At 51.1% G+C, this 18,580-nt stretch overlaps 1 protein-coding gene across 6 annotated transcripts in view; it reads right to left on the bottom strand.

The window, feature by feature from the left end:
* The window catches only part of RERE (arginine-glutamic acid dipeptide repeats), a 183,329-nt gene that overhangs the window by 4,872 nt on the left and 159,877 nt on the right, over nt 1–18,580 (bottom strand). For 4 of the 6 annotated variants that reach the window (XM_058854960.1, XM_058854959.1, XM_058854958.1 and 1 more), the window contains 8 exons: nt 9,637–9,799; nt 7,514–7,606; nt 6,579–6,778; nt 5,332–5,493; nt 4,125–4,238; nt 2,116–3,482; nt 1,693–1,915; nt 502–1,225 (listed from right to left, as the gene is read on the bottom strand). In XM_058854960.1, coding sequence (XP_058710943.1) covers nt 502–1,225; nt 1,693–1,915; nt 2,116–3,482; nt 4,125–4,238; nt 5,332–5,493; nt 6,579–6,778; nt 7,514–7,606; nt 9,637–9,799 — 3,046 coding nt within the window. The remainder of the gene's footprint in view (nt 1–501; nt 1,226–1,692; nt 1,916–2,115; nt 3,483–4,124; nt 4,239–5,331; nt 5,494–6,578; nt 6,779–7,513; nt 7,607–9,636; nt 9,800–18,580) is intronic. The other 2 variants (XM_058854963.1, XM_058854962.1) reach the window with 2 other exon arrangements.

Raw genomic sequence — 18,580 nt, 5'->3', positions numbered from 1 at the left:
CAAACACTGCATTAGTAGCCAGACACCAGAACCCGCATTTTAAGTACTCTCACTTTTCCCCCCACCCCTTACTTGGCAGCTGCAGCACCTGGTGCCTGGCTCTCTCCAGTCTGTCACCAGAGAATGTGAAGACTTCTGCTAAGTGCCTCATCTCCAGGACTCCAGACCTCTGGAGCAGTAACCATGTATCTTGCTGCAGAAATGGGCACAGATTCATTTGAGAGACTATTAATTATTACAACTGTAAGGTGCTGCTCTAGGACAGCAATACTTAACCAACCAGCAAACCTTTCACAGTGAGAGTCTGAAGGAAGATCACTGTGGTGCTACCACCCTGCATCACTCCCACAAAAAGTAACTGCATTTTAGTTATCACAGCCTTACACAGCACAGAGCCACAACACGGACATGAAGGCAGGGATTTTGCTGCTCGAGTTCCAGGGTCAGAGCAGGCCCGCTCCGAGCTGTTCCCTACACAAGTGCCCAGCTCCCGGGGCTCACCTTGGTGTAGGGGGTCCTGCTGGTGTAGGTGTAGATGCGAGTGTATGTGTGAGTGTTGGTGGTGGTGGGGGGTGACGTTGAACATCTGCAGCCGCGCCAGGGGGTCGTTGGTGAGCGAGGCCATGCGCTCGGCGTGGATGCGCTCGGCCGCCAGCCTGTCCGGGTAGCTCATCTCCGGCCGCAGCTGCGGCCCCGCCAGCGCCAGTCTCTCCCTCTCCAGGGGGTTCAGCCCCGGGTGGAAGGAGGCGAAGGGGTGAGGCCCCGCCGTGGGTGGGATAGTCAGTGCCCCGTGCCTGGCGAAATGCTCCATGGGGTTGGTGGCCGGGTGCAGCGCGTCCAGCTCCGGGGGCTTCACCTCGAAGCCGGGCTTCATCCTCTCGCGCAGCTCCCGCTCGCGGATCTCGCGCTCCCGGATCTCCCGCTCGCGCAGCTCCCGCTCCCGGATGGTGGGGTCCACGTTGTAGAGGCCGGGCATGTGGTAGGCCAGCAGCGGGTCCGTGGGGTTGAGGGGCACGAAGAAGGGGTGGTTGCGGTTGGTCGGGGACATGACGTGGGGCCGCGCGTACTCGCTCAGCGTCCGTAGCGCCGGCGTGTCCGGCCCGATGTAGGGGGGCACGGCCGCGATGGTGGTCGGGGGGGGCTCGAAGGAAGGCCTCATGTGGGCTGGCCCGCTGAGCTGGGACTCGCCGAGACGGCCCTCGTGGGAGGAGCTGGACACCTTCTGCTGCACACAACGGGGAGAGAATCTCAGGTCAGCACAGAGCTTAGAGCACCTCACACACACACACACACACACACACACACACACACACAGCTCCCCTCTGCCTCTACCCCTGTTCCAGGAGACAGCACTCGTGTGCCTGCACGGCGGCACAAAGGCACTCACTCTATCTGCACAGTGCTCTCCTACTGCAAGGCCAATGTCAGCTCTTGGCCCAGTCCTGCCCAGCTGCTGCGGCTTCCCAAAGAACCAGACCAGGGACAGAAACTCTCCATTTCCTTCAAGGAGAAAACAGTCCCTGGCAGGTCGGGAGGTGCTCAGATGTGTGGACTGGATTTCAGTCCACACACACAGCCGTGCTCAGAGACCCCTGACAGGATTAAAGTGCTCCTGGGAATCTGCAGCCTGCAGTCGTCACCCAGGTCAGATCCAGCCACCCTTACCCAGCTCCGAGCCAGAACCGGACCTACCGCAGCTCTTTCCGCTTCTCTCTCACGCTCACGCTCCCTCTCTCTTTCCTTCTCTTTTTCTTTTTCTCTTTCCCTCTCTTCCCTGGCTTTCTGCTCTGCTTCCCTTTTGGCCTTTTCGATGGCCTCTTCTCTCTTCTTGGCCAGTTTGGATCCTGCCAGAGGCATGAAGTACAGGTCTGCCCTGGAGCATGAATTGTAGCCACGGTCCAGGTGCTTATAGAACCTGAAAGGAACACAAGAGAAAGAGCTCAGCCCTGGCAAAGGTGCAGGAGTGTGGGATTTGAGAGCTGTATGCCCAAACTATTATCATTCTACATTCAAACACTACCAGCTTCCCAGAAAGCCAGGAGAAAGTTAACAGCACCATATTGGTCCACAGGCAGTGCAGTATAACAGCAGGGAAAGCAGAGCACAGCTCCGTACCTGGCTGACTGACTGGCGTGGCTTGGGATATCCACCACGGTGGGCTCTGGGGATGGACTCCGGGGTGGAGGTGGAGGGCTCTCCGGCTCCTCAGCTTCATCTGGGACCTCCTCCTTGATCTGGATGGGTGGCAGCGTGCAGGCTGTCACCACGGGCACGGTCCCACTAGAAGCTGCTGACGTGGAGATGGGGGTCTGAAGAGGGATGCCAGGCACGGTGGGCGGTGTGGAAGTGGAGGGGCACGAAGGAGGCGTGATGGAAGGGGGACCCCCGGGCACAAAGGGGTGCTGAGAGAAGGGGGGCTGGGAGGAAACCTGATGGAGTCCAGAGGGGGGGTGACTGGCAGGAGGGGGAAGGCTCTGGCTCTGGGTCAGAACAGGAGGCTGGGCTTGCGAGGACTGCAGTGGTTGGCTCTGAGGCATCAGCTGCAGGGGAGGAGGGTGTGCGGACGGAGGGTGGTGAGTCGAGAGCGAGCTCAGAGGCTTCAGCGCGGGCGGCGGAGGCAAGTTGGAGTTCATGGAGAACGGAGAGGGCCCAGAGAGATGGGGAGGGTGCTTGTGGGCCGGAGCAGCGGGGAGCTGCGGGATGGGGGTGGTGGGGGGAGGTTTGATGTGAGGCATGGCCATGGGGGCGGGCGGCAGCGGCTGCTCGCGCGGGGGCTGCGCCGGCTGCAGCGAGGTCGTGCCGGGCAGCACGGGCTGCGTCACCTGCAGCCCCGAGTGCGAGTGCGACGGGGCTTGAGTCTGGAGGGGCACCTGAGACTGAGCCGACTGAGCGGGCAGGGAGAAGGGCTGGGCAGGGCCGGCGTGGGGCAGCAGCGGCTGCGCCTGCAGGCCGTGAGGGGCCGGCTGGGCCTGGCCGTGCAGCGGGGGCTGCGCGTGCGGCTGCGCCGGGGCAGCCGGGGGCTGGCTCTGGGGCGCGCTCAGGGGCTGCAGGGGAGCGTGGGGTGACGGGAGCCTCTGCGGGTGCAGCGCCGGGGCCTGCTGGATGTGCGAGTGAGCGCCGGGGGGCTGGGGCTGGCCCGAGGGCTGCGCCGCCGGCGGCGACACCTGCGCGGGGGCCGGGGCGGCGCTGGACGCGGGCGGCAGCGCCGGCAGCGGGGCCGGGGCCGGCGGGGTGGGAGCGGTGGCCTGGGCAGAGCTGCTCGGGGCCTGCAGCACCTGGGGCTGCGCCTGCAGCACTTGCTGCTGAGCAGAGGAATCCGAGTCGCTCTCATTGTCCTGGGGGCTGGGGATGCTGGGGGACGTGCTGCGGTTGTCCTGGTCGATGTCCTTGGGGTCGCTGCTCCCCTCGTCGTTGACGCTGCGGCTGTCGGAGCTCTCGCCTTCGCCCTCGCCCTCCGAGGGGGAGTTGGGCCTGCTGATCTCCTGTGGGGAGAGCAACAGTGACCACTGTGCCCAGGAAAAGCACACCAGGACATTCCCACTGTGCCACAGGACGGGCTCTGACACACGTGCTGTGCTGTGCAGGTACCCTTTGACCCTCTCGGGGCCCAAACCAGGAACACGAATATCCAAGGGAAGTGCAAAGACACTGGAATTCCCAGGTCCCCCAGGATCCTTCCACAGCACACAGGGGCAATTGGAACAAACTGAAATACTGAACATAGCAAAACACTTCTTCACTATGAGGGTGACCAGCAATGGAAAAGATTTGTCTTGCGGCAGCTCCAGTGGTGGTTTTCTAACTTGTCACAGAAGACAAGAACCCAAATTTAAGTTAAAAAAAAAATGGAGGAAAGCAGTGGAGAACAATCTAGTGTACTCCTATATGGTTGATATTAATATTAAAACAAAGAAAAAAACCCAACTTCTGGACTTACTCCTTATCACTCCACTGTTTTCAGCAGAAGGAACACATTATAACATTGGTCGCTTTCCAGCCACAGATTAAGTTACAATTTGCTGTGGCTTAAATTGATTTAATGTTTTCAGTTTGTTACCAGATTTGCACCCCCTCCCCACCTCAAACCACTCTCCCAAGAGGAAATACTCCTCTGTGGGACTCACTTGAGTTTTGGATTTTTTGGCATTGGACCTGTCAGGTTCTTCCGTGTCAGATGCTGCCTTTTCCCGCTGCCTCTTGGAGTTCTTGAGAGGAGAAGACACCTCTTCTTTTATCTTCTGCCACAAAGGAAGCAGGACAGTTACCAGTGGTGTAAATGCAAAAGTAAATTGAGTATAGGCCAGTGCCACCCTATTTAACACAACTGGAAGAGCAGAATTCAGGAGGTGACATAGCCAGTACTTAAGAGCAATCCAATACAGATCCAGCTGGTAGGAAAAAGGAAAAGTGCATAAAGCATTCCTCATATGAAGGGATATTTTAAACACAGCAGGGCAGGACCAAGGCCATCAGGAACTCAGAGCAGATCAACTGGCCCAGGTTACCCTTCTAACAGAGACCAACACCAGTTATTAACTGGTGCAAGATGGAGCCAGAATTTCTGCAGGAGACAGGAAAAGCCTCTTTCTGCTACACTAAAGTCTTGCTCTACTCTTGGTATTTTGAGAGGAATATTTTTAGATCCCCTCAAATACAGGGCCAATAGTGAATTGCTATTCTGAGATTACTACCTTTTCCCATGGCCTGGAAAAGCTCTGTGCATCGCATAATTACCTGACTTTAAATTCTGCCAAGTTTTCAGTTTTATAATGTGAAAATTTGCTCCATACTTTTTCTTTTTTTTTGTTTTAATTTTTTTAAACTTGCTACTTCTCAATTTACACTGCTTAATGGTAAGTCTTCCTGCTTCATGTGGCTTTGTTTCTTTAGAACTCTCTTGGAAAGGCACTTAATTCATCTGAACAGACTCAACTGTCAGCTTGCTCTGAACAATCAAGCAAACACACCTTCAGAAAAACAGTAGCAGAAGCAGACTCAATTACTAAATGTTCATACTCCTTTGTAAACAAAGATTAAGTACTACTTACAAAAAATCCCCAAAACTGTCTACTTGTCTTAAATACAGCATTTCTGATCTGCATTAGTCCCCTGAGCTCTGTGCTTGCATTTGCATGCGAAATGGAGGGATTACTTGTGAGAGCAGTGAGGTTATGTGGGGCTACCGGAGCGGTTTGATCGCTCCCATCCCTCCCTGGCCTGGCACAAAGCAGCTCTCGGCTGCACCACTCCACCTCTGCCCTACTGGCACTGCCAGGGAGCCTCCCGTGACCTCCTGCAGCTGCCCAGGAGAGCCCAGAGGGGAGGGGTTACCTTGGTGGATTTCTTCACCGACTCGGCCTTGCTGTCGTTGCTGGAGGTGCTGGCGGCGCTGGGCGAGTTGCGGCCGCTGGAGCGCACGTCCTCGGCGATGGGGGAGGCCCGGCCATCGGGGCTGGCTGCCTGCTTCTTCCTGCCACTGCGTAGGGTCGACATCTGGGGCAAAACACACCCAGCTCAGCACTGCCCAGCCCCTCCGAGTGCTCTGCCTCAGCAGGGGCACGGAGAACACCCCCCTGGCAGAGCCTGCGAGCAAAAACCCCGAGCATTTCACCGTGCTACGCTTCTTCCTTCAAAGCTCAACTGGACTCAAATGTAAGAGGAGGCAAATCCCTGATCTGTGTACTCACAAACACTAAGTGCTGGTTATTTAATTAGCAGGGTCTGTTAGAAATGGCATTTAGGAAGATGCTCCAATACCCAGCACACACACAAGGGTGCACGAGGCAGAAGAGGACTCCCATGTTCCATTAAAATCTTCCATCTGTTGGCAGTCAAGGCAATGGGCTAAACCCCCAGCTCCAGCGTGCTCCTGCTATTATGTAAGGGATCTGTAGAGTACATTTCAATAATTTATACTGTTTTCCTGCCATTTTGGCAGTTTTTTGGAGGACTGGTTACCAAAAAAGCAAGGGAGCCAACACTCTCCAAGAGTGGAGCCTCACAAGATATTTAGAATCCATGGACACATCATCCTCTTCAGAAAGATAGAGGGGGAGGGCAAGGAAAGACATCTATCTGCTGCTTTCTATCAGCTACACCCAGCTGCAAGAGAAATCACCCAGAGCTGCTGGCAGAGCCCTCCCAAGTGCCACGGTCCCAGGAAGGCTCCTGGTGCCCCACCCGAGTAACAACTCGGAGCACACCAAGCACAGAAGCAAAGCTGAGCTCTGAGTAGGGAAGAGACTTTAACTCCTGTAACATGAGAAGGCCACATGAACAGCATCTAATTTTTTTCAACTCCTCCCAAGGGCGTAACTCTGACAGGATGCAGCTGGAAGGAGGACATGTACTAGCACAGGATCTGTAATGCACTGCCAATGCCCCCTGTGATGACAGCCCACTGCCATTCATTACAGAGAAATAACACAGCTTGCAGGGACATTCCATCTCCTTTCTCCAGAGAAGCCTCAGCAAAGCTCCCCTGGCACACACCAGTGCAGCAGGAGCAGGCACAGCCCATGGCAAACCAGCCACTTCAGGGCTCTGGCTCCCCCTGCATTAAAGAGGGTGAAACCCACCGAGCCTCGACTCCGCCGTGTCCTCATGCTATGCTTCCCACTGAGGCCATCATCTTCCTCTTTCACAGGCTTGAACATAAAGGGTGGGGGGTCCACGGGCTTCTCGATGGGCGGCAGCTCCCCGTATTTCTTGAAGTGAATGCGACAGTCCGTGCACAGCAGAATGTTCTCTCGGCCGCCGTGGTGCCAGTCCTTGGAGGCTTGGGGCAGGAAAGCAACAGCTCAGCAACTCACAGAGCACCCCAGCCCCACACAAACACAGGCAATGGTGAAAAAAGGGTACAGCTACAAAAACAGCTGCTTTTCTATGGGTAACAAAGTTGGAGAAGTCTCCAGAAAACTTTGTCCTGTCTCAGTGCACATCCTCAACATTCAATTTACAAACTGTGGTTGTTTGCTTAAGAAACTACAGCTTTGAGGTACAGAAAGAAGCCTTATCTCCTCTACCTGGGAGCTAACAAGCAGCTGTTCTTCAAAGCTGTGGTTTCTGCAAGAGAAGCGAGCTCTGAACCTCTTATTTCCTTCCCTATTCTGGGGCTCCCACTTCCATCTGCAAATGCCCCAACATCAGGCAACCTTCAGGAACAGCCCCAGGGACAGGGCTGATGCACAGGAGATCTGGTGCAGCATCAGGAAGTTTGGTGTGTGACAGTCACAGCCCAACACCGATTCATTATGTCACAAATTGATTACATAGATTATGGATTATGCAGATTTATTCCTGTCTAAATGTCTACCTCAGGGTCCTCCTTTGTCACTGCAGTATTAATTTGCAATGGCAAAGCCTGATTAACCCTGTTAGGAACGCTGCATATTTTAGCTGATTCACCCCCACACTGCTGTGAACAGCTGTACCAGCACAGGAGCTGCTCCTGCTGGCTGCAGCCTCCCCCCAGGCAGCAGCACAGGGAGAACCAGCAGGGACTGGGACGTACTGGTGGTGAAGCAGTGGCGGCAGGCGTAGCCCTTCAGCTCCTGCTCGCTGTCCTCGCTGTCAAAGTCATCTTCACTGGCCGAGCTCAGGTCCACTGAGGGTGGGAGAAAGAGGAAAGTGGAAAATAAACACTCAGCAGGATTTTCTATTTCCTCCTACTTGGCTGAAATAAGCATTAAGTGAAATAGATCGTGACTCCCTACGCCCACCCTGCCTCGAACGGCCATCGTTTCTGATTTTTCACACTGAGCAAAACCAGGCCCCATCACTCTGCAGGTTAAGGGAGGATTCCAGGAAACATGCAAGGGATACAACTCCTGGAACCTCAGATTCAGCACGTGGTACATTTCCAGGTAAACTGTCATTCAAATACCATCCATGGGGAGTTCAAGAGGCTGTGTTCCAAACCCACAATTTCCAAGAGAAAAGGGGTTTATCTCTAGAATCTGGTCAAATTTAAAATCAGATATTCTGTATTTAAAACCTACAAGACTCCATGAACAGGTCCTGTAGCAGCTTGTCTGGTTTTTATTTTGTTACCCAGCAGTAGAGGTGTTTGTGGGTGGAGGAATCAATGCTTACCTACAATGGACCTGACTGAAAAACACTGTGATTCTTTTGGATGAGAGGCACTAAAGGATAACTAACAGCAGCTTTCCTGTCCTTGCTGCAAGGCTCAAACTTTTAACCTGTGGCAAACTCATACTGAAAAAATGTCATGTTTTGAAGAAGAGGATATGCAAAGGGTCCCTTTCCTCTGTGGCAAATTAGCTGATTACAGATCTGTGAGCTCAAAAGCAGCATCTAAACTGCTCAAAATATGCACACATCACAAAACCTGTATCTTACCTTCTAAACACCTCAGGAGGAAATAGTTCCCTTTTGAGAGCACTGCATTTTTCTAGTCCCACCACTATAAATTCACAACATAACAGGGCTATAATTTGGCACAAGCAGGAAGCCCTCTGGCTTCTTCTGTTCAAATCTGCTCAAATCTTTAATTAGAAGAGAAGGCCTTGATGCAGGAACACTTTTTCTAAAGGCTCCAAGAGGATGTTTTATACATGCAGGTTACAGTTTATGGATTAAAGCTTACAGATTCTCCAGTACTTGCCATCAGCATTTGTCAGCAACTTGTTACCCTTCAAATTAACACAGGGTTACATTTAATAGCTACCACTGCTGTAATTTCTACATTAATACTTGCAGGTGTTCAAACCCTGACTGCAGAGCTGACCCCAGGCTAGCAGTTGCTCTCTTTTGCTAAATGAATTTTTATTCTCATCCTGCAGTCAGATCCATAAGGATGGGTCCTCCCAGCCACAAGCTCTCACACGCTGAGTATCTCAGATTGAGCTGTGGAGTCCAGATCCTCACTCCTTGTGCACACAGAGATCAGCACTAAATCCTACCAGCTCAGCAGGGAAAAGCTCCCAGCCCTTTCCTGCCCCCTCCCTTCTACCCTGGACAGAATTCTGTGTCCTGCCTGCTCACCACATCCTCCACCTGCCCACCCTCATTTCTACATCTGCCAATCTGCCTTCCACAGCCCCTCTTCTCTACGAGGCATGTGGCTTTAGAAAGCCTTAACCCTCACAGGGTAACAAACCTTTCCCACATGGACAAAGGTTTCTGTCCCCATATGGACCCTGTGCAGTGCAGCACAGCACTGCTTTGGAACTGCTCCTGGTTAGACACTTCTGCTCCAGACAAGGCCAATATTCCTCCAAGACCCCCTAGGACAGTGCTGAGCTCCAGCAGAAGGTAGGGGTCACCCAGAAGGATGGAAGGGACTTCCTTCCAAAGGCACGGAGGCCTTCCTTCCTTCCTTCTGTGTTTTCCAATCCCCATTACTGTAATAAGCCTGGAGAAAATACAACACAACACCGAGAAAAAGAGCAGGGAAATTCAATCCCAGGGCAGTATTTCCATCCTTATAGGATGCTTTTACGTTTAAGGACTGCACAAAGCACTGATCAAAGCCGCCTTCCACATTCCAGCAGAACGGGGCAGGAACAGAGAGGGCAGCGGCCTGAACTCCGTTTCCTTGCTGTGCCCTTGTTCCAGGGCTGCTGCTCCCTCATCTGCACGGATCTAAGTGCCCAGCTGCCAGGCTGCACTCACAGAACTCGCTGGAGGGGGGTCTGGAGGGGGTGTTGACCGGCGTGGAGGCCGTGCGGGTTTTGATCCTGCGGAACACGGCCTGCCGCCGGTGCCGCCGGTGCGCGCGCGAGCTCGCCGCCTCGGGGGTCTTCTTCCAGTAGTAATAGAAGGTGATCAGCTCTCCCTGCAAACACAGAACACGCATCTTAGAGGGACATGCAAACCTGGCTTGTCAGCTTTCTGCCTCCTGGCTCTCTGCATGCACATAGAGATTTTTCCAGGAAGAATCGCGATGCATTTCAGCCAGAAAAATAACTATTTAGGTAAGACACATAAAAAAAAAAAAAACAAAAAAAAACCTCATTTTTTTTGCTTGCTTTTGCAGAGGAGGAAAATAAGTAAATAAATGCTTTTTCACTCCTCCCCTAGGAAAGGAAAGAGGTTGGGAAGCACCAGGAGCCAGCCTCCACCTGGATGCTGCTGGTGGGCAGTGCTTCAGAAGAGGGTGCCCTTGTGTCACTGTCAGCATCCTCTGACACCTCTGCTCCTCAGCTCTGCTGAGCTCTGACATCCACCCCAAACCTGCCACAGCTCCTGCTGTCCACACACAGAACAAGGCTCAGCCCAAGCACACTCTGCCATTTTGTCAACCAACATTCCACAGACAGGTATTGCTCAATATTCCCACGTAAGGAGCTGGAAGTTTGAGTAAAAACACGTCCAACAACAAGTCTATAACCGTAACACAGCCCTACCACACTAAATCGTGTTTTAATTTGAATATATATACCCACATCGAAATTAATTAAGCAGTTAAAAGAGCACACCTAGAGAAATGAGTGATAATTTCACAGCATAATGAATCTGGCTTACATTCAGGAAGTGCAGCAGCTGCCATTCAAACCTGCGGATGCAATGCTGAACCAAAGAACAGCATGTGGTTTTAATCTCTTTTCTCTTACTTTGAAACCCCATCATTTCCTGGCGACTTGTCTGCCTCTAAGGTAAAAGGTGTTGTTGCTTTCAAGTTGCAAGAGAAAAACGGAGAAGTTCTAACCAGCCCCTTGAAAAAAATCAACATCAGAACAAACATACCTGAATTGCCCACAAAAAGGGTTTCTTTGAACCGTGTTTTATGTGATCAAATAACCTCAGCCTGCTGCCTCGGAGGGGAAATCCTGCAGCCCCTGCTCCGGGCAGAGCAGGAGTTAACTCCAGCAACGACCCTGCCTCAATCCAAACCCTCCCCAGGGCCCCAAACAAGCAATTACAGCTGCAACCAATACCTGCACCACTGAAACACTCCAAAGACAAAGGGAGGATGTTGTTCTAGACATTAACTGCTGACATTTAAGACACTTAAGAATTTTACCAGCGCCTAATTTAAAAATAGAAACCCCAGAAGAAAGAACACGACCACAACGGTGCTTTCAGGCATCAGGCAGAACAGATCATTTTTAATCTGTGCTGCCACAGACTGGGCTGCTGATCCCCACCATGGACCTGAACTATGTTTGTGTATTACATATTAAAATAACACATATTCGGAGTGATGGTTGGTGAGGAGGAGCAAGTGGGTAAAACGTTACCTGCAATTCTTGATTCTGAAGGACAAAAGCCCTACTGAAAATATTAAAAATGTGTTTCCTGCAGAGAATCTGGAGCTGGCTGGTGATGAGCACACAAGCCATGGCAAACTGGGCAGGAGTTCTGAGCCCAGCACGCTGCTCTGCTCCTGCCTGCTCCCTGCACGTGTTTGCTTTAGAAATGCCATTTCCTTGAGCCCCTTAAGTGGGCTCAAAGTCCACCCAGGCCAGCTGTTTGTCCACTTGGGGACATGGCAAGGAGCCAGGCTGGGCTCTGCAGGGAGGCCTTTGCAATGTTCTGCATGGGCACAAAGTCTCTTGCAAATGAAACCAGTCATTTTTTACCTATAAATTCATTTGTATCAAATCTGAGGTGTCAGCACCAAGGAGCAAGTCAGTAAATCCCATGTCTTTATGCCAGTGAATTAATGTGTCCTCTGACACATGGCAACAGCAGAGTACAAACCAATCTGTTCTCCTCCCGTCATAAAACAGGGAATGGGAACCTATTAGAGCTCCATTTACACATTGCAAAGCCATCGGGTCCCAAGGGAAGTTTAACAACTTATACATGCAGATCATAAACCAAACTTTAAAAAAGAAATGGTGGATATTTATAGAAAATGCCAACATCATGACCATAATGCTTTTTTTTCCCAGTGAGACTCTCTAAGAAGTGCAGTCACAACTGCAACGAATAAAGATGAAGTCAAAGGCTATTTATTCAACAACCAGTTCTACCCCAGCTACAAAATCCGGACACATTAAAGACCTGAAGAATATTCTGTACTTCCAGTTCACGGTCAGACTGCACAAGTGCAGCACTCAGTAAAGGGCTCCGGGAGAAAGAGAGAAGGCAGAGGGGGAGCACACACAGAAGGCAGCATTACACAGGTACCCCACTCCAAGAATTCCACACAAGATCTCCTCGGGCACCTGGATCCCCAGGATGGCACTGCCTGCCCGAGGGATGAGCTGCAGGATGGGCTCAGCCTGGCAGCATCAGAGCCACCAGCCTGGCGGCTGCATGGGTGGCACAAGCCCGAGCACAAAGGACTAAGTCAGGCAAGCTTTGGTTCCCCAAACAGGGAGCATAAACAGCTTCCAAGGAAGTCAAATGAGCTTTAATCAAACATGCACAGTGCGTGCTGCTGAAAGCCAGGGCACATAAATTCAGGAACAAAAGCTGCTGCAGAAATCAATAGCCTCCTGAAACATTAACACAGGCCAGCATTGATCAAAGGCCCTGGGACAAAAGGCTGCCTTGCAAATTAGCTGCTGGTTTTGCTTGCAAGCAAACAGAGAGGCATGAACGCTGTGACATGAATGGCCTGTAATGATCGTTTTGTTCCTGTGATCTCACCTCACCTCACCACAAGGTCTCGCAGTCAGCACATCCCACATCCCTGAGCTGCCCTGCCAGCCCGGGGAGGCCTGGGCCAGCTGCTCCAAAGCTCTTTTTGTGGGTACCAGAGCATCATCGGGGCCAGGCCTGCCCTGCCAACAGCCTGTCCTCTCCTCTGGGTGCTCTGTGCAGGCTGGCTATTGCTACAACACACAATAAAGGCGAGTTAAAGCATCCTGAGCCATCCCTCGTGTGCTGAACTGGCCCAGCTTAGGGGGGAGTGCCACCCCTCTAATGAGATATAACTTACGCCTTAATTAAGAAGGGTGAAACCTCTAGGGTGATTGTAATGCGCCACATCCACAGAAGATGCTGTTTATGCCCTCCCAAACCGACTCCAAGGCCCAGCTTCTCCTTTTCCACTGGTGTGGGGAGAAGATTCCTTTCCCTTCCAGGACTCGGCTCCCTTCCTGCTCACAGCAGCCTCACCTCCCCTTGAGACACCAGTGCCTCTTGTTTCCTGCACACACAACTCCACATTTCCACGTTAACATCTGAGTATGTGTCCCAAACACACACAAAGCAAAATGAGAAGCATTATTCAGGCTTTCAATGCCACGTTTCCCTGAGAACACCGACATTCCCAAGTTTCACAAGGCAGAGGGGACTATGTTCCACACAAAAAACACCAGTTCAGCTTTCACCAATTCTGAAATGCATCCCGAGCTCACGACTCCAGTCTCCTGCCTCCTCCTGCCAAGGCCACTTCACCCCACGTTGTAGGAGCAGATAAAAAAGTCACACTTCATCTCCTTTCAGCTCGGTCCTGCAGATTATTTTTGCAGAGAAGGCTCAGGTTCCCCCTTGCAGGAGCTCACAGCGGGGAGGTTTCTCTGCCATTCCCAGCTCTCTATGCCAGCCCTGCTGCTGGGACAGGGGACTGTCCTTGCCAGGGGCACCTCTCACCTGTTCACTCTCACCTGTGTGCTCTTGCAGCTCAAGCCTTCCCCCAAGCACATCACCCCCAGAGCAGCCCCTCTACCCGCACACCCTCAGCAAACCCTGCTCTCCTACTTCTTATCTTGTCTACTTGTACAGTTTTCAAATGTAAAATCCCCAAGCCAGCTGTGCCCCGTGTTTGTGTTTAGTCTTGCCCTGGGTAAACAAAGGATTAAGGCTGGGTGTGCATCCTCGGCCGGGAAGGTTCTGACAGCCCTGCAGCAGCAGCACAGCTCCTGTGCAAGCCAATCACACACACACATCAACTTCCCTTCAAGTATCTGTTAGGGTATAACACAGTGAGCAAACACAATAATTGCTGTTTAATTTCCCCAGAGCCGAGCTCTGCCAGGGAAAAAAAACATCATGGGGGAGGGGAATAGCTTTGCAGTAATGAAAGAGAAAAGGTAAATGACGGCACTCCTCAATGGCTGTAACCAGCCATGGCAGAGCAGAGAGGAACAGATTGTCCAGCTGTGGCCTTAATGAATTCACAATCTTTCTGGAATGCTTCAAGATTTTATTAAGTCAACTCAATTTAGCTAATACTCTTGTAAAGTCCTGCAGTAAAAACAGTCTCTAGTGCTTCCCTTCTCCACTGGATCCCCTGGCACAGGCTGGGTCCCAGCACCTGCTCCAGGGCAGGATCAGGAGCAGGGGTTTGGATCAAGGCATGTGTGAACACACCCCCAGTACAGAGCAGGGTCAGTCTGGCTGCTCAAGCTTCACAGGATAACCCAGGATATCACCAGGCACTGAGAGGAGACAGAACTGAGAATATCCATCCCTTCCATCTCCCACCTCAGAGCTGCAAACAGAAGGGGCTGCCCAGGGCAGGGCTGGAATCCCCATCCCTGCAGGGCTGGAATCCCCATCCCTGCAGGTGCTCCCCAGACAGGTGCATGTGGCACTTGGGGACACACCTTGGTGGGGACTGCGGCAGGGCTGGGCTAAAGCTCAGACTCTCTGATCTTGGAGGGCTTTTCCAGCCTTACTGATCCTATGGCTGGTTCTTCTTATGAATCCATAGCCAGAGAGAGAAAAGCTGGAACTCTTGCCTTGTTCTCAACAAGCTGAAGGGCTGCACATGCAGCAGGGCCGAGAGGAGCAGCTGTGTGCAGCTCCAGGAGCCAAACTGGGCCATGGCTCCAGTGTGAAGCTCGGGCTCCGTGCCTCTGCCAGCCATGACAAATAGGTTTGCACATGCTCTAATTAAGCACTAAGTCTCAGCAGCTTGTTCAGTAGCACTGATTAATGTCCACCTTGGGTGCACAGGAATCCTGCATATTCAAACACATTACTGAGGTTTTAAGAGAGGCTTTTAAAAATCAAGCAATATTTTACTTAACACTACAAAAAACCCATTAAAAATCGTGGGATGCTGTCTAAGGAATGCCCTGCAGGTCTCAGTTCCCTGGCAGATTTTAGAAGGACAGCCATTTTACCTTGCAGTTCCTCTGGCCATTTGTTATCTCCTGGATGGCAGCACAGCCCTGTCTCCATGGCCCCTGCTAAGAATTCCACCTCCAGTTCTGGGAGATTGGCTGCCCCCCACTGTTTCCCTGCCCTGCACACAGCAAGGTTAAGCTCCCTGGTTTCATGTTTTTATTTGAAACTCCTGGCAAACAGGCTGGGCAAGTGGGAATCCAAAGAGGAGACAGGTGTGTGACAAACGCAGGCTGACTCCTTGGGTTTTACGCTGTCAATTTACTCCCGACACAGGAACAGTCACAGAATTTCCTGGGAACCCAGCCGAGGCTCCATCTGCAGCTTCTGGATTTCATTTTGTTGTGGAAAAAACCTGCAGTCAGATAGAGCTTTATGTTCTCTAATTGTTTCTGCTAAATGAGTACAGGTACCCTGCTTAGTCCTCCGCTCACCAGGGGAAGGAAGAGGGAGCTCTTCTCTCCTACAAATGAAAATTCTGTCTGAAGAGCTGCCACTGGTCCTGAGAGAACTGGGGCACTCCTGGGAGTGCTAAAATAAGCTTGGAACCTGAAGATTTCACTCCCAAGTTCCTCAAGCAGCAAAAAGACTAGAATAATTTCACTGTGCATGTCACCTAAACACACAGGTCACACTCCTGCAATTGCCCCAGGAGAATGTACCTGCCCTTCTTAACTCCTAATTCTTCCACATAATGGATGAGTAATGGAATCACTGCTAGAGGAGAGTCAGTGCAGGGTCTGCAAAGTCAGGGGGGAAAAAGGAAAGGAACACATGAGCTGGATGTAAATAATCTCTCCTTCAAAACAAATGTTATCTGCAATAACACAGCAACACTCCACCAATGTACAGCATCCTCCATGTGATGACAAAGCCAATGAAGTTTTACAAATTAAGTCCCAGCACATCCTTTTGAAGCTTTATGGCGTGGGGAAACAAAGGGACAGAAGATTTATAAATTGGCCGAGATCAGTCCTGAGTGGGAAGGACAATTGTGTCGATTAACCTCCAACTCTGTGAGCAGCTCCAACACTGACAGACACTGAAATTCTTTCATAATTCCAACCCAGGCCTACTGGACAGGCTTATCCATCCTTATTAAGCACAGGACTGGCCAAGTGCTCAACATTCACTTTCCTTTTGCCCTCAACACAAGCTGCTTTTTCTTACAGCTGGATATTCCTGCTTCGCTCCTGCCTGTATGGCTTTAGCAAACCACAGAGAAATCTAAATTATCCCCCAAAAAACCACCAGTAACTTCTCTCTGTGCCACATCTAATTCACCATTTCCATGCAGTTCATTTGTTCCTCTTTTCCAGTGTTTGTAATTAAGGTTGCACAAACTGGCAGCAAATAAGATAATTAACATTTTATGGAACTTACCCTCGCTATCGGCTCTACACAAACAATTCTTTTTTCCCCTCCATTTTTAGGGATTTAAGTAGCAGCTTTAACAGTTCTGCAAAACAAATGCAAAGCACACTGGGGCACTGTTTTAAGGCTGAGCCCCAGTTAAAAGCTGCCGCCCCTCTCTGCGTCAGGCCAGAATGGAAAGAAAGCTTTTGTAATTAAGGCTTCTTCCTCCAGAGACTCCTCTTTGTTAATCAACAGAGTTCCCAATCCCCACAGGAACTCACACACTGTTGGCTGCATCCATCATTAATTATTAGAGGCTGTCTTTAGCAGTGCTGGCTCCCCAGGCCTGTGCAGCAGTGCTGGGGTCACCGGGAACATCCCGGGGCACCTCTGGGGCTGGAGCCACGTGGGGTTATAACAACAGGCACACCTCAGCACCTTACACATTTATTGAGTATTTATTTTCCACTCAGCTTTCCCTTTGCAACTTGCATTATCAACGTTTCTGGGGTTAGAAATGCTGATTTTCTTCACCACTTTCATCTCTGGTAAGTTGACTTTACCCTGGGGTGTTGCACACACGTCTCAGCCTCTGTCCATCTGCAGCACAGGGGGGCTCCCCTGCAGCAGAGCCCAATTCTGCAGCACTGCTGGGGTGTTCTCACCCCTGAGCACTCCCACAGGGCCAGGGAACGAAGGCTGATGTGTTTCTGAGGAACAGAGCTGAAATGCCTCCGAGAGGTGGCACAAGGTGCTGCTCTCTGGAGCCAGCAGCGCTTCTGTTCCATTTTCCAGCGCACATCAGAGCCCTGGGGCTCACAGCTGGCCTGGGCAGCATCTCCCTGCAGCCCCTTGGGAAAGTTCTCAGGATCTGAACTCACACACCGGCACACAGAGGAGAGCAGATAAATACCCAGACAAATGAATGCCAGTTATTGAGGAGAGCTTCCAGGGCACTGTCTGCACTGGGCTGTGTGTTCCCACTCCCACCTCCCCATCAATACTGTTACAATGAGAATTTAGCAGCACAATACCCAGAACAGGATTTGCTCAATGGAGGTGCCAATTATCCCTTTAACTGCACTCTCTTTTTTCGCTGGACCAGCTCGTTAATTAAGTTTCTTGATTGGGAATTGCTGGAGTTCAGGTTGTGGAACAAAACCCCATTTCCCTGCTGCTGGCCACACCTTTCCCAGAGCCCAAAATCCACCCCATCTTCACTCTTTAAAGGTCCCCGTGGTTCCTGTGGGGGTGTGTCAGGGAGAAGCCAGCCATGAAGCCATAAAGCACTTCCAACCACCACACTCCATCCTGTAAACATTTTTCTATTTATCTGCCCTTCATTACATGCACAATCTTATTATCTCTGCACATCCTCAAAGCGACAGCCGTCAGGGTCACCCTATAAAATATACATGGGCAATGTTACATCTAATGACTGGAGCAGGCAGGGAAATGAAGGATGGGAGGAGTGGAAAACCGCAGGATGCTTGAAAGGGATCATCAGTTATATCTGTGCATTTCCTGAGGTGATAATTGAATGACAGTGGCTGGGAGGAAAATCCATTTTTGAGCCTCGGAAAGGACTGTTAAGAAAGAAGTGTTTTTGTGCTGGCAGCGTGTAATGGCTGCCAGGAAATGGGAACGGCTCCTTCAGCCACAGCAGCTCCTCTGATCCATGGATTTTACACAGGGGCTGAGAACCAGACCAGTGAGATCAGCTACTCGAGCCAATAAAAAAATATCGACAGATTTTGGTCATTTCATCTGCCACCCAGACTGCCTGTTGTTGTGGTTTGCATGTCAGCTTTAATTAATTTAAGTGAAAGGCCAATTTGTGCATGTGCATGAGAAAGGGACACTCTGAACACAAGGACAGAGCATTGTCTACTTTCATAATTCCTGTTCAAACAAAGTATTAAAAATTTAATTCCGCTATTCAGCAGGGAACTTAATCCCCCTGCGTCTCAGGAAGGTGTACAGATGCTCGTTTGTTTCCCAACAACTGAAATTAGGCTTGTAATTATTAAGAAAGCTTTATTACTTCAAAAATACTTTCATTATTTCATCATACCAGTTTTGCAAATAGAATCAAACTGTATTTACCAAAACCTTTCCTGAGCTAGAACTGTGAGCTGTTTTTTGCTGCTAGGTGACTACTTCACAGCAATAATTCAAATAAACCACTCCCAGGGATGGAGTCCCACCAGCAGCACTGCCCTGGGCACTGGCT

Source organism: Poecile atricapillus, chromosome 22 (genome assembly GCF_030490865.1).
Source record: "Poecile atricapillus isolate bPoeAtr1 chromosome 22, bPoeAtr1.hap1, whole genome shotgun sequence".
Lineage (NCBI taxonomy): Eukaryota > Metazoa > Chordata > Aves > Passeriformes > Paridae > Poecile > Poecile atricapillus.
The sequence above is the reverse complement of the archived record's forward strand: the minus strand, read 5'-3'. Positions and strand labels throughout refer to the sequence as shown.